The following is a 16,486-nucleotide window of genomic DNA, read 5'->3' as shown; positions in this document are numbered from 1 at the left end:
CCCCCAATAGATGACCCCCCAGTAGTAATGCCCCCAGTAGATGCCCCCCAGTAATAATGCCCCCAGTAGATGGCCCCCAGTAAAAATGTCCCCCAGTAGTAATGCCCCCAATAGATGACCCCCCCAGTAGTAATGCCCCCCCAGTAATAATGCCCCCAGTAGTTTGCCCCCAGTAGTAATGCCCTCCCAGTAGTAATGCCCCTTGTTGATGCCCCCCAGTAGTAATGTCCCCCATAGTTTGCCCCCAGTAGATGCCCCCGCTGCACTAAGGAAGAAAAAACCATCATACTTACCGAGCCCCGTTCTCGCTTCCAGACCGCTGCAGTCCTCCTCTTGGCGTCCGCTCCTCAGCACTATGAGAGAGACGTCATGACTGACATCTCTCCCATAGCGCACACCGCACAGTGACAGCGCCGGAAGCCGGAGCTCAGTAATGAGCTCCTGCCTCCTGCTGCCGCTGTGCAGGGAGGCGGGCGCCCGCTGGTAACACAATCTCAGCGGGCGCCCGTCATCTCCCTGTGTGGCGCCGGGAGGGGACGGGGGACGGAGGCCACAGATGACAGGGGGGGGCCCGGGCCCGAGTGCCCTCCCCCCCCCCTCCCCCCCTGGATCTGCCACTAGGAGTGAGTGCTTTGGAGGGTGATGGGATCTTCTACAACACTAGACACATTCATTAATCCTATGGAAAACTGATATTATGTCATTTTATACTCCACCTGAATGATGTTCTGCAGGATATAATCAGAATGATATGAGCTTACTATACACTAACAATACCAGTGCAAAAAGGTCAGCAAAAGGTAGCTCACCCCACTGTGGTGATGGGCGCAGCCCCTAGTGTCCCCAGTTCTAGGGTTGATAAGGTCCTAGATAGCAAGCTGCAGGCTCCTCACTTCTAAATCTTCAATGCCCGTGTCACTTCCATCATGACAGAGCCTGACCTCCCTGCAATGTGCTGTCTGTATAGAGCCATCTGATCTGCCCACTAAGATTCAGAGGCTGCAGACTGGCACTAAACATGGGATGTTCTCTTACCTCCCTATGATTGTCTAGACTGGGCCAGGTGGTGCCCCCTCTGGCCAACCCATAGTTACAGCCTTTCTCTCATGTGTTTTGCTATAAATGCAACTTTGCATGTGGTTACAATTGTGGCTATTTCAGTGATCACGTTACGCCTATGATTACAATTACTTCCACTGCATAACATGAACTAGATAGATAAAGCTCATTTCAGATTGATTTCTATGGTTGTAAGTTTGCATCTACACAGTCGAGTCACATTATTATGACCACCCCTACATTTGACGTTGGCAGCGCATATCCCATGAAGTATGTCACGTGTCGTGTGCCGGCTTCGTGAGTATATAATGTGTGCAATAGGCCTTCTGCACACATATCACTCATTTCTGTCATGGGTAAAAGGAGCGATTTATCTTAGTTGCAAAAAGAGATGATTATCGGCTTTCAGGCCAAGGGTGGCAGTATTTCTGAAACAGCGCAGTTTGGGAACTGTTCGGGTGCTGCTGTGGTGAAGGTGTATAGTGACTGGACAAACGGCACCATTGTGAGTAACCAATGTGGAAACTGCGGATCACCGCGTGCCACTTATGTCACAGGTGAACGTCGGCTACGAAGGTGTGTGAGGGCAGACCGACATGCTACAGTGGAGCAGCTCACCATCAGAATGAACCTGGGGCTACCAGACGTGTGTCTAAAATTACAGTTCAGTCCGTCTAGCTGCTGTCTTTGCTGCACACATAATAATGTGACTCGACTGTGTATTTTATATGTACATAGAATGGAAGTAAAATATTTATTTTGTCTAGGAAAGCATGACTATTTTGTAGTGCATTCATAAATGGGTGTATCCCATAGTAGTGGATCCCGTCACTCAGGATGCCGGCGGTCAGAATACCGGCACCGGCATCCCAACAATGAGAATCCCGACAGTGCTTTGCAAGGAACATAAGCCTAATTCTTACACTTCCCCTAACCCTCCCTCTCTGCAGCCTAACCCTAACCCCCTCCCCCCCGCAGCCTAACCCTAACCCTCCCTCCCTGCAGCCTAACCCTAACCCTCCCCACCGCAGCCTAACACTAACCCTCCCTCCCTGAAGCCTAACCCCCTCCCCCCCACAGCCTAACCCTACCCCTCCCCTCCCTGCAGCCTAATCCTCCCCTCCCTGCAGCCTAACCCTAACCCCCTCCCACCCCCACGCAGCCTAACCCTAACCCTCCCTCCCTGCAGCTTAACCCTAACCTCCCACTGATACTTACATTAAGCATGTCAGGTGATTCCGGCATCCGGATTCTGACTGGTGCCGGGATTCCAGCGCCGGTCTTCTGTCCGGCGGTATCCTCAGCTTCGGGATGCTAACTACATCCCTTAATAGATAAAAAGTAATAAAGCTGTGTTGTGCATTGCATTACAGGTGACTGTAGATGACTTTGAGCTGGCTGCAAAGGGTCTATTTCGAGCACTGACCATACGAGAAAAGTACATGAGAGAATCCATCCAGCGGTTCCCAAGGACAGTAGCCCAATATCTCCGTGATATTGAAGGTGGGGCCTGGAAAGAAGATGATGAGATATACCCAGGTAAGAGAAATAAAGATGATGCTATGGAGAGATAGTTGTTGAGCATGTAAAGTCACTATGTGACAATAAGAAGTATTAAAATAAGCAGGTGCATATTACTGATTTGAATAAGATACCTGAATTACCTTAGATGTTCATTGTACATTTATGTAAAAATAAATATACCTATCATGCTGTCTTCCACCCAGAGGTGTAGCTAGGTGTCATGGTGCCAAGAGGAAGGGTATATTTTGGCGCCCCCTTCCCCTGTACTTAATTGGGGGTCTGGACAATATGTGGTGGCATGTTACACTTGATAAGAAAAAACATTTAAAAATCCTAAACTGGTGACAGGGCCAGTTCTAGACCTTGTGGAGCTCAATTCGAAAATTTCCGTTGGGTGCCCCCATGTTTAAAATATGGACAGTGCACACTGAAGGGGCGCAACTAAAATATAGGGTTGTGGTTTCATGGGAAGGGGCACGGCGGCATAACAGTACCAATTTACATTACATCGCACAATAGTGCCCGTTATTCACATTACACCACACAGTACTACCCATTATTATACATGCTAAACCACACAGTAGAATTGCTTATACACATTACACAACAGTAGAGCTGCTTATACACATGACACCACAGTAGAACTGCTTATACACGTTATGCCACAGTAGAGCGCTTATACACAATATGCCACAGTAGAGCCCATTATACATATTATGCCACAGTAGAGCCTCCTATACATGCTATACCATGGTAGAGCCCCTAATACATGTTATACCATGGTAGAGCCCCTTATACATGTTATGCCATGGTAGAGCCCCTTATACATGTCACAGCACGGTAGAGCTGTTATGGAAGTAGTAACTATTTATTTGTTTTGTTTCAAATAAATTATTATTAATAATAATAATAATTATTATTTTATTTATACAGTACTCTTTCTCCAATAGGACTCAAGGTGCTTTATTAAAAACACTATGTATTCCTCAACTGACTTGAACTCACAACCCCCAATCCCCTAATGAAAATAATGTTCCAAATGTGATCTCCCACAGACCTGATAATCCCCCCCAATCTCTCAATGAAAATAATGCCCCAAAACTGACCCTCTCCCCAGATCTGATAATCTCTAATACCTCAATGAAAATAATGCCCCAAATGTGACCCCCGCACAGACTTGAACCCTCCCCCCAAACTCTCAATGAAAATAATGCATCAAAACTGCCCCCACTACTTGATTTTCTCACAATTCCTCAATGAAAATAATACCTTAGCACTGCCATCCCAGACCTGATAATCCCACTATGGCTCAATTAAAATAATGGCAGCTTGAGGGGCGGAGAGAGGTGCTGCAGCTGCCTGAGAGGTAGAGTGAGGTGCTATGGCAGCAGCCGGGGCAGAGAGAGGTGCTGCAGCAGCTAGGGCAGAAAGAGGTGCTACAGCAGCTGGGCAGAAAGAGGTGCTGCAGCAGCTTGGGCAGAAAGAGGTGCTGCAGCATCTGAAGTAGAGACATGTGCTGCAGCTTCCAAGAAAGAGAGAGGTGTTCCAAAAGCTGGGGCAGAGAGAGCTTATGCAGCAACTGGGTCAAAGAGAGGTGCTGCAGCAGCTGGGCTAGATAGAGAGAGGTGCTGCAGCATCGGAGGCAGAGAGTGGTACTGCAGGACAGAAGTAACCCTGCTGCACAGCCACAAGCACACAGTGAGCCATATAAAGAGGACGGGCAGAGCTTCAGCATGTGCCGGCTTTTAGTATCTACTCCTGCCGCCTCTGGCCTGCTCTGTTCATTACCTAGTCTCAGAGTCCGAGTCAGTGTACCCTCTGCTCCTCCCAGGGCCGTTTCTAGACAATTTGGCTCCCAGTGCGAGATTTCAAAATGCGCCCCCCCCCATTGCTATAAAAAAAAAATTGCGTGCCCCCCCCCATATAGCCATAAAAAGAAAAAGCATGCGCGCGCTCCCGACAAGGGTGTGTGGCCTGATTAAAATGGGTGTGGTCTCATTAAAGTGGGCGTGGCCTCATCTGATATCATCACACCCACCACAGGGGAAAAATAATAAAAATAAAAAAGTCCCCTTTTTACACATTACAGCAGGCAAGTGTCCCCATATTACACAGCGCGGCAGGCAGGTGTCCCCATTTTACACAGCGCGGCAGGCAGGTGTCCCCATTTTACAAAGTGCGGCAGGCAGGTGTCCTCATTTTACACAGTGCGGAAGGCAGGTATCCCCATTTTACACAGTACGGCAGGCAGATATCCCCATTTTACACAGTACGCAGGCAGGTGCCCCCATTTTACAAAGTGCGGCAGGCAGGTATCCCCATTTTACACAGCGCGGCAGGCACGTGCCCCCATTTTACACAGCGCGGCAGGCAGGTGTTCCCATTTTACACAGTGCGGCAGGCAGGTATCCCCATTTTACACAGTGCGGCAGGCAGGTATCCCCATTTTACACAGTGCGGCAGGCAGGTATCCCCATTTTACACAGTGCGGCAGGCAGGTGTCAAGTGGGGGGTAAGGATGGGGGAGAGAGAGAGAGAGATAATACTTACATATTCCCGCTCTTCGGGTACCGCTGACTCACGTCCCTCGCGCCGGCCGCCTCCTCTTTCCATGCTTATCTCCTCTCCTCCCTCTCCCCGAGCGCTCCTGCTTGGGGGGCGGGGCTTCACGGAATGACGCGTTTGCGTCGTGATGTCACGACGCAAATGCGTCATTCCGCGAAACTCCGCCCCCCGAGCAGGAGCGCTCGGGAAGAGGGAGGAGAGGAGATAAGGAGTCACAAAGTGCCGCGGCGAGCGCCCCGTGCGGTTGCACGGCTCGCCCGCCGCTAGAAACGGTACTGGCTCCTCCTCCTCTTGCTCTACGGCTGCCTGAACAGTGCTCCGCGGCAAAGCAGGGGGGAGGCGGCATGCCCTCTAACTTTTCTGGCACCTGGAGCTCGCGCTCCGCCTGAGCCATCCTCGCTACACCTCTGCTTTCACACCTCTGCAGCAGGTTGCCATTTTATAGGGCACAAGTTTTCTACCAGAGCAGTCAGAATGGGATTGATAAGCTTACAAGCATGCTTTACAAAAATGCCCTGTGTTTTCTTGGGAGAGTCATGCACAGGGGCAGTTATGTCACAGCAGTAATAGTTTTTATTGCCAGCATTATGTCACACCTTTATTAATTATCAATTATTAATTATCAATTGATTATGTGAAAGGATTTTTTTTTTACATTTAGGGGATGATTCAGAGATGTATGCCATACAGCTGGAATTGTACTGTTTGTGCCTAGCTAAATGCAGATAGTGGGCCTTCTTCAGGTTTGATAGCAAACCAAAAAGCACACTAATGGGCAAAACCATGTTGCACTGCAGGTGGGGCAGATGTAACATGTGCAGAAAAAGTTAGATTTGGGTGGGGTGTGTTCAAACTGAAATCTAAATTGCAGAGTAGAAATAAAGCAGCCAGTATTTACCATGCACAGAAACAATATAACCCACCCAAATGTTGCATTTGCCCCACCTACAGTGCAACATGGTTTTGCCCATTAGTGTGCTTTTTTGGTTTGCTAACAAACCTGAATAACCCCCATTGACCTCTATACCAAGTTGCATGCATCTATGTGACTGCACCGTCCTTCATATCTATACATTCGTTCAAACAGTCTTCATCATTATCAGTGCACACTTGCACCAGCCCTATACTTGCATACCTATACCAGCCCTATACCTGCATACCTACTGCATATCCGTCCTATACCTGCATACCTATACATAGAAACATGGAATTTGACATCCGTTAGGAACCACTTGGCCCATCTAGTCTGCCCTAAACACATGTATACACACAGACATGCGCACACACACAGGTTAATTTCAAAGGGGAGCCAATTAGCCTACCAGTATTTCTCTGGCTGGGTCCACAGGTTATCCACAGGATAACATTGGGATATGCCGGAGCGACAGCGGAAATGGCACCAAACGGTCACAAGTTTCTGGCCTCCCAGGATGCATCGGGGCTTCACCATATAATCCCGCCCACTGACTCAGTCAAATCAGTTTTTTGTTTGGTGCGGCAGGAGCCGGACCATGGTCACAGGGCTGCTGTTAATAAAGCAGCCTGAAGCTTTTTTTATGTTATTTTTATAGTCCTACTATGTTTTTGAGTGACGTTTCTTAACAGCGTCTTAAACGCATATTAGAAAGAGTCGCTCCAACAACTCCCCTCCGGGTCGCAACAATGCTTACCTTCGCGGTACAGTGCTGTCTCGACGGGCGTCTGTGTCGGATGTTCTAGCAGGTCCAGCAGACGTAACCAGGCTGTGGCCGGAGCATGGGGGGAAGGTAAGTCTATGGATTTCCTCTTACTAGGGGGGTCCGGACACAGCTACACTGCTTTTGGTGGAGACTACAAACAGTGTGTTGATGCGCCGAACACTCTCTGGTGCGACAGCACTACGCTCTAGGGATCATATGTGCCAGGACTAGGTTGAGGCCGCGATCCTTAAAGTTGAAGTCAATGGGGGGAATTAGACGCTCTCCTGGCCGCCCCTCTCCCAAGTTCATGACCAGTTTCCGCGCGTCTCCCGTCCATGAACTGAATGACCTCACTTCCGTCTCAGACGCTTCCATGAGGGTACTCGGTAGCAGCTTAGACGCCGCGGTTGTGTACACTAGAGATTGCCGGACCGAGTCGCAGGCCTTAGCATCAGCATACACGTGGCATTTCACTGAGCGTCCGAATCTTGCATCAGTTATCAGAACGGCAGTGTACACCAGTAGCGTCTGAATCCACTCAGCGTCTTGTGAGCGTATTTGTTTGGATATGGAAGTGTGGTGAGTCTCCCTGTATCCCGCTCTATGGAGGAAGGGTATACAGTACTAAAAATTCTCTCTACTTGTTAGTATGAATTGTTAATTTTAGTACATATTGCATATGAGATCTGTATATTACTGTGGTTTCTGTATGTTATGTTGGGGGGAAAAAACAGTTAAAAACAGAAGTACAATTTTCCTACTTACTTGTAAGTTGTTATGGGGGTTGTATTCTCATATGACAATGTTTAATGCCTTAACATGTGACTGACTGCTAGTATGTGTGCTGACTTTTTTATGTCGTCAATCCTGTTCTGACCCTCAATTCAGGTGCATGGTTGTGGTCAGATTGATCTCACTTCTATATATCCATATATAGGTGATTTTCAGTCACAAATTGTGTAGTCATAAACAGCATATTACCATGTCTGTGAGCGGCAAAAGTGACGAGGAGAATTTATTAGGCACTCCTACATCCCTAACATGTTTATCTTGTAAAACAGGGTTAATTGGTATAGGTCAGTTGGTCACTTATGAGGGGTTGTGTGCGAACTGTTTTGCTTTTCAGCAAAGTAAAAAACAGGATTTGGTTCAACAACCAGCAGAGCCACCATGGAGTATGTTCGCAAAGACTTTGTCTTCAATAGCGGACAGGCAGGGGTGTATCTAGGGGTCTGAGCGCCCCTGGCAAAGTGGCTGCCCCCCCCCCCCCCCTCACACATATATTTGAAATAAGGGAGGCGTGTTAAAAAAGGGATGTGGCCTTGTGGGGAAGGGGCATAGCCACACAATAGTACTTCCAATTCAAATTATGCCACACAGTATCACATTACTCTGCACAGTAGTGTCCATTACTCACATTACAACGCACAGTAGTATCTCTTATTCACGTTACGCCACACAATCATACCCCTATAGAAAACACAGTCTATAAAGGGCATATGGGGAATGCAAATAGAAAGTGGAAATGTGGACCAGTGCTAATAAATATATTCCTAATTTTATATGGGGAACGCGGTCAAACCACATTTGCCATTAGTATATCTGATCCTGCGCATAGGCAGACACATATACACTTACATACATAGTCACGCACAAAATACATACAAACAGTATGATATACAGTACAGTCACACATGCAGTATATACAAATACAGTCACATACATACATACTGTACATAGTTACACACTTATTCACATACATAGTCACACACTAAAACACACATAAATACAGTAGATACTTATACACACACACACACACACACACACACACACACACACACACACACACACACACACACATATACATTCATACATAGTCACACACATACATAAATTCAGTCACAGATACACATACAGACAGACTATATAGTATCCCCCCACCCACCCCCCACATTACAGACAGGGTACGCTGACTGCATGTACTTTAGTAGCTCATTGTCCTCTCTCCCTCTCCTCCATGCTGCAGGGCAGCCTGGCAGTGAGTGTCGTGTAGTCCCATTCCCGTGCTTCCACTCCGTCCACGGCCCTAGCCCAATACAGGGCAGTGCAGTTCTGTGCCTTGACCCCCTCCCAATAATCCGGCTCTGACTGTACCTGGTGACTGTCTGTCACTGCCGGCGCCAGTGTCCAGCGGCACAGCTCAGCACTAGTGATCAATCAGACTCAAAGTAAACTATAGCTCCTAGCAGCCCTTGGTGCCGGGAGCTCCCAGTAACAAGGGCTGCTGGGAGCTGTAGTTTATGTTGAGTCTGATTACAAGCGAGGTGCAGTGCACTGCTGCCGGACACTGGCGCCGGCACTAACAGACAGTCACCAAGTCTAACAGTACCACTTGGTTTTACCCCCTGGCCATGGATGGCACAGCCGGATGGCGCCCCCTCCTTGCCTGGCGCCCCTGGCGAGTGCCATCCTGGCCAATAGGTAGATACACCCCTGCGGACAGGTTAACTCCGGCAGCACCACCCCAGGGGTTAGGTTACACTATTAACCCATACATGCAGCTCCCTTCCTACGGGTTGATTCCAGTAGCCTCTACAAGTAACCAAGGGACAGGTAAGACTAAGACAGATGCGTCTATGTGGCAGACTACACAAGATGATACAACAGATGATGATACAGTATTTTCAAATACTCCGTATGATGATCAGTCTCAGAGTTTTAGTTCAGAGGATGTAGCTGAACTTATTGATGCTATGAAGGCTGTTCTCTCTTTGGAAGAGCCAGCCAAAACAGTGTCAAAATCTAAAGCACCTGTGTTTAAACGAGCAAAGACAGTTAACAGCTGTACTTTATCTCTCTTCCCCAGGGAACTTTTGTCCAGTGTTCCAGTCCGGGATCCTCAGTGGACACTCATTAGCAGCATATTTGAATTTTTTCTCAGCTCCATTTATGCCCTATAACTTCATATGAATGTGTGAATTTTACATTTTATTCATGTTTTTATTCACTAATTAGTGCTTAGTTAATAAAATTAAGTGTTTTCAATCATCCATAGTTGTTTGTATCATTTAGTTAGGTAGATGACAGTGGTAAAGCAGATTTATGTACAAGTCACAGTACATGTGCGTCTACTTTTGGAGGAACTTCTCTTTTCGAACAATCCGCAGCTGGAAATGGATAATAAGAATCCCATCTTTTCGGAATCTTATACTTTTTACTGAGCGTCGCCCAAGACTCTTCCATGATTTCCGTCAGCTCATCTGACGCTGGGAATTCAGTTGTTTTACCCGTATTGGTGGAGGCTTCCAAATGCTTTTGAAAACAGCAAGCAAGCTGTATCACTTGTAATCAAGCTGGGTCCCTCCGGTTGATGCTGTAATTGATATGTCCCACAGAGAACAATTCCAAGGCAGGTGTTCCAAAATAAATTGTCAAACGTCCATATCTGGATCCTATTGTGACGTGGAGCACTGGTGATGATGGCGATGGCAGCTTTTTTCACACTTAACGCGTTTCCCTAGGCACGGTCACCTAGCTTCATCGGCCGTGGGGGTGTTCCAAAATATCCTTAGATGTCCCGGATATACGCACAGAACCATCAGAACTCAGAGTCCGGAATCAGGTCATGTGACTGCACTGACCTTTAACATCTTTCCCATCTAGTTCCATTTATGGTTATATATTACATATATACATACATTTTTGTAGGTTTGCCTCCTACATATCGCTCTATCTTTTTAATAGGACTAGTGACATTGTAAAATTATTGTTTATATAAATACTGTGGATGATTGATCTTTTATTGTTACACACCTGTTACACACCTGTTGGGCATCAGGTAATTAAATAGGGTTTAAATAGATCCCTGAATCAGAGGGAGCTCTACTTCTGATGAAGCTAGGTGACCGTGCCTAGGGAAACGCGTTAAGTGTGAAAAAAGCTGCCATCGCCATCATCACCAGTGCTCCACGTCACAATAGGATCCAGATATGGACGTTTGACAATTTATTTTGGAACACCTGCCTTGGAATTGTTCTCTGTGGGACATATCAATTACAGCATCAACCGGAGGGACCCAGCTTGATTACAAGTGATACAGCTTGCTTGCTGTTTTCAAAAGCATTTGGAAGCCTCCACCAATACGGGTAAAAACAGCTGTACTTTATCTCTCTTCCCCAGGGAACTTTTGTCCAGTGTTCCAGTCCGGGATCCTCAGTGGACACTCATTAGCAGCATATTTGAATTTTTTCTCAGCTCCATTTATGCCCTATAACTTCATATGAATGTGTGAATTTTACATTTTATTCATGTTTTTATTCACTAATTAGTGCTTAGTTAATAAAATTAAGTGTTTTCAATCATCCATAGTTGTTTTTATTATTGGAAAGACAGCCAGCGCCGGCTTAACTGCTTTTTGTTGTAAAAACTCTTCTTTGGGACTGACAATCCCTTGCTGGCAGCTGTGACAGCGCGTCTGGAACTGTTCTTCTCTACCTAACTAAATGAAGTCACAGACAGAAGGGTAGATAGCTTCTTGAAAAATATATTTTCTCTCTCAGGAGCAGTGGTAAGACCTGCTATGGCTTCGGCCTGGATAGCAAAGGCAATGGGCGAATGGTTAGAGGAACTAGAGAATGGCCTCTCTCCTCCTAATAGGGAGCAAGAGTATCATTTGAGCCGTTTAAGACAAGCCGCCCAATATTTGGAAGAAGCAGCAATTGATATGGGTACAATTGCTTCTGAAGCTTCAGCCTTGACAGTAGCCGCTCGTAGAACAATTTGGCTACGTACCTGGAAAGCAGATGCGGAATCCAAGAAAGAGTTGGAAGCATTGCCTTTCATGGGTAATATATTGTTTGGAAAACAATTGTCTGATATTCTAGAATCAGAAGCTGAATCAAAGAAGGTCAGATTTCTGGCTAGTTATAACCCTAAGACCAAGGGTTTAAAGTTTCAGCCATTTCGATGGCAAGGCAAAGCGAAAGCTAAAGAGGAGTCTAAGCAACCCCAGTCCAATAGATCAGCCAGGGGTAGGAGGCAATGGGCTAGTAGAAAGCCAGCTTCCAAGCCTGAACAGAAACCATCAGCCTGAAGAGACGGGCCTCCGCCTGGAGGATTCCAGGGTTGGGGGCCGACTCCTTCATTTTCCACACATATGGCAACAGTCGACAACAGATGCTTGGGTGCAGAAGGTGGTATCTCAGGGGTATGGGTTCCCATTCAGGAGGCAGCCTCCTCAAAGATTTTTTTGCTCCAGCCCGTCTCGTATAGAGTCGAAGGCCAATGCCCTGCAAGAAGCAGTCCAAAAATTACTGCAGTCAGGTGTGATTGTCCCAGTACCTCCATCACAAAGGGGACAGGGGTTTTATTCCAATCTATTTCTGATCCAGAAGCCAAATGGGTCATTCCGACCAATTCTCAATCTGAAAATGTTAAACAAATACACTTGGATTCCAAGGTTCCACATGGAGACATTACGCTCCATAATGTTGGCTATGGAACCGGGAGATTACATGGTATCTCTGGATGTACGGGATGCTTACCTACATGTGCCTATAGCACTGTCTCATCAGTGTTACCTCAGGTTTGCCATCCTCCAGGAACATTTTTAGTTCCAAGCCTTGCCCTTCGGGCTAGCAACAGCACCCAGTGTGTTTACCAAAATGATGGTGGTTATGGCAGCTTATCTCCGCAAGCAGGGGATAAGGATAATTCCCATACCTAGACGACCTGTTAATCCTAACACATTCGCAGGAGTTACTTTTGAGCAATCTTCAACAGACAGTAGTTTGTTTACAGAGACACGGGTGGCTTATAAATTGGGAAAAGTCGTCTCTGAATCTGTCACAGCGGATGGTTCATTTGGAGGCCATATTGGATTCAGGTCTACAGAAAGTTTTCTTACCAGAGAAAAAGATAGTCAAGTTGCAGGTCATGACTCAGGAAGCGTTGCACACCCAATGTCAGTCCATGCAGCAATGCGATTGTTGGGTCTGATGGTATCAACCTTCGACATGGTGGAATATGCGCAATTCCACTCCAGACCATTACAGCACCTTATTCTGACCAAATGGAACGGAAATCATCAGACGATAAAAAAGCAGATGATAAAGTTTCCATTAAACATAAAAAGGTCTCTAGCGTGGTGGCTACAGACAGACCATTTAAACAAGGGGAGACCCTTTTGGATAAAAGAATGGCAAGTCCTGACAACAGATGCCAGTCTGCAAGGCTGGGGGGCGGTACTCAGAAGCCTTTGGTTCCAGGGAAAATGGACCGTAAGGGAAAGTCGCCTGCCAATAAATCTGTTGGAAATAAGGGCCATTTATATGTCTGTAGTTCAGGCAAAGGACAGTCTGCAAGGAAGATCGGTCCAGATTCACTCAGACAATGCTACAGCAGTAGTGTACCTCAATCATCAAGGAGGAACTCACAGCAAGAGACTGATGGAGGAATTAACTCCCATTCTAAGATGGGCAAAACTTAATCTCCCAGCATTGTCAGCAGTGCTTGTCCCAGGTGTACTGAACTGGGAAGCGGATTTTCTCAGTCGACACACCATTCAGGAAACCGAATGGGCATTACACCCAGAAGTGTTTCAGATGATAGTGAACAGATGGGGTCTACCGGAGATAGATCTCATGGCGTCTCGTCTAAACAACAACGTTCCGAGGTACGGATCAAGAACAAAGGATCCTGGAGCATCCTTGTAGACGCACTGTCAGTAGAATGGAAATTTCATCTGGCGTATCTGTTCCCTCCAATATCTCTGTTACCGAGAGTAGTGAGAAAAATAAAGCAAGCAAAGGGAGACATAATTCTAATAGCTCCAGCTTGGCCAAGAAGGCATTGGTACACAGATCTACTAAGGATGTCCGTGGAAGCACCGATACTGCTCCCTCAACGTCCAGATCTGCTAATGCAGGGTCCTTGTTGTCACAGCCATCTGGATCGTCTGTCTTTGACGGCGTGGCTGTTGAAACCTCTATCTTAGAAGTAGTGATGAGCGGGTTCGGATCCTTGGAATCCGAACCACCCCGAAATTCACCCTTTTTACACGGGTCCGAGGCAGATTCGAACCTTCCCGCCTTGCTCGGTTAACCCGAGCGCGCCCGAACGTCATCATCCCGCGGTCGGATTCTCGCGAGATTCGTATTCTATATAAGGAGCCGCGCGTCGCCGACATTTTTCACTCGTGCATTGGAAATGATAGTGAGAGGACGTGGCTGGCGTCCTCTCAGTTTTATTCAGGTGGCTGCAAATATCTGTGCTCACTGCTTTATTGTGGGGACTGGGGACCAGCAGTATTATATAGGAGGAGTACAGTGCAGAGTTTTGCTGACCAGTGACCACCAGTATTATACGTTCTCTGCCTGAAAAACGCTCCATATCTGTGCTCAGTGTGCTGCATATATCTGTGCTCACACTGCTTTATTGTGGGGACTGGGGACCAGCAGTATTATATAGGAGGAGTACAGTGCAGAGTTTTGCTGACCAGTGACCACCAGTATTACACGTTCTCTGCCTGAAAAACGCTCCATATCTGTGCTGCATTGTAGTATATAGTAGGAGTACAGTGCATAATTTTGCTGACCACCAGTATATAATATATAGCAGTACGGTACAGAAGGCCACTGCTCTACCTACCTCTGTGTCGTCAAGTATACTATCCATCCATACCTGTAGTGCATTTCAGTTTTGCACAGTTTGCTGACCACCAGTATATAATATATATCAGTACGGTACAGAAGGCCACTGCTGTACCTACCTCTGTGTCGTCAAGTATACTATCCATCCATACCTGTGGTGCATTTCAGTTTTGCACAGTTTGCTGACCACCAGTATATAATATATAGCAGTACGGTACAGAAGGCCACTGCTCTACCTACCTCAGTGTCGTCAAGTATACTATCCATCCATACCTGTGGTGCATTTCAGTTTTGCACAGTTTGCTGACCACCAGTATATAATATATAGCAGTACGGTACAGAAGGCCACTGCTCTACCTACCTCTGTGTCGTCAAGTATACTATCCATCCATACCTGTGGTGCATTTCAGTTTTGCACAGTTTGCTGACCACCAGTATATAGTATATAGCAGTACGGTACAGTAGGCCACTGCTCTACCTACCTCTGTGTCGTCAAGTATACTATCCATCCATACCTGTGGTGCATTTCAGTTTTGCACAGTTTGCTGACCACCAGTATATAATATATAGCAGTACGGTACAGAAGGCCACTGCTCTACCTACCTCTGTGTCGTCAAGTATACTATCCATCCATACCTATGGTGCATTTCAGTTTTGCACAGTTTGCTGACGACCAGTATATAGTATATAGCAGTACGGTACAGTAGGCCACTGCTCTACCTACCTCTGTGTCGTCAAGTATACTATCCATCCATACCTGTGGTGCATTTCAGTTGTGCGCAGTATATATAGTAGTAGGCCATTGCTATTGATACTGGCATATAATACCACACATTAAAAAATGGAGAACAAAAATGTGGAGGGTAAAATAGGGAAAGATCAAGATCCACTTCCACCTCGTGCTGAAGCTGCTGCAACTAGTCATGGCCGAGATGATGAAATGCCATCAACGTTGTCTGCCAAGGCCGATGCCCAATGTCATAGTAGAGAGCATGTAAAATCCAAAAAACAAAAGTTCAGTAAAATGACCCAAAAATCAAAATTAAAAGCATCTGAGGAGAAGCGTAAGCTTGCAAATATGCCATTTATGACACGGAGTGGCAAGGAACGGCTGAGGCCCGGGCCTATGTTCATGGCTAGTGGTTCAGATTCACATGAGGATGGAAGCACTCATCCTCTCACTAGAAAACTGCAGTGCCACTCCTAGATGGGCCAGGTGTTTGTGTCGGCCACTTGGGTCGCTAAGCTTAGTCACACAGCTACCTCATTGCGCCTCTTTTTTTCTTTGCATCATGTGCTGTTTGGGGACTATTTTTTAAATCTGCCATCCTGTCTGACACTGCAGTGCCACTCCTAGATGGGCCAGGTGTTTGTGTCGTCCACTTGGGTCGCTTAGCTTAGTCACACAGCTACCTCATTGCGCCTCTTTTTTTCTTTGCATCATGTGCTGTTTGGGGACTATTTTTTTGAAGTGCCATCCTGCCTGACACTGCAGTGCCACTCCTAGATGGGCCAGGTGTTTGTGTCGGCCACTTGTGTCGCTTAGCTTAGCCATCCAGCGACCTTGGTGCACCTCTTTTTTTCTTTGCATCATGTGCTGTTTGGGGACTATTTTTTTGAAGTGCCATCCTGCCTGACACTGCAGTGCCACTCCTAGATGGGCCAGGTGTTTGTGTCGGCCACTTGTGTCGCTTAGCTTAGCCATCCAGCAACCTTGGTGCACCTCTTTTTTTCTTTGTATCATGTGCTGTTTGGGGACTATTTTTTAAATCTGCCATCCTGTCTGACACTGCAGTGCCACTCCTAGATGGGCCAGGTGTTTGTTTTTGCCACTTGGGTTGCTTAGCTTAGTCACACAGCTACCTCATTGCGCCTCTTTTTTTCTTTGCATCATGTGCTGTTTGGGGACTATTTTTTTGAAGTGCCATCCTGCCTGACACTGCAGTGCCACTCCTAGATGGGCCAGGTGTTTGTGTCAGCCACTTGCGTCGCTTAGCTTAGTCATCCAGC

At 46.8% G+C, this 16,486-nt stretch overlaps 1 protein-coding gene across 1 annotated transcript in view; it reads left to right on the top strand.

Annotated features, from left to right (window-relative positions):
- The window catches only part of AMPD1 (adenosine monophosphate deaminase 1), a 398,148-nt gene that overhangs the window by 139,767 nt on the left and 241,895 nt on the right, over positions 1–16,486 (top strand). The window contains exon 4 of the mRNA XM_063955432.1: positions 2,433–2,598. Within this exon, the coding sequence (XP_063811502.1) occupies positions 2,433–2,598 (166 nt within the window). The remainder of the gene's footprint in view (positions 1–2,432; positions 2,599–16,486) is intronic.

The sequence above is a fragment of the Pseudophryne corroboree genome, chromosome 2, assembly GCF_028390025.1.
Source record: "Pseudophryne corroboree isolate aPseCor3 chromosome 2, aPseCor3.hap2, whole genome shotgun sequence".
In the NCBI taxonomy this organism is placed as follows: Eukaryota; Metazoa; Chordata; class Amphibia; order Anura; family Myobatrachidae; genus Pseudophryne; species Pseudophryne corroboree.
This window is presented reverse-complemented; position numbering and strand designations above follow the sequence as displayed.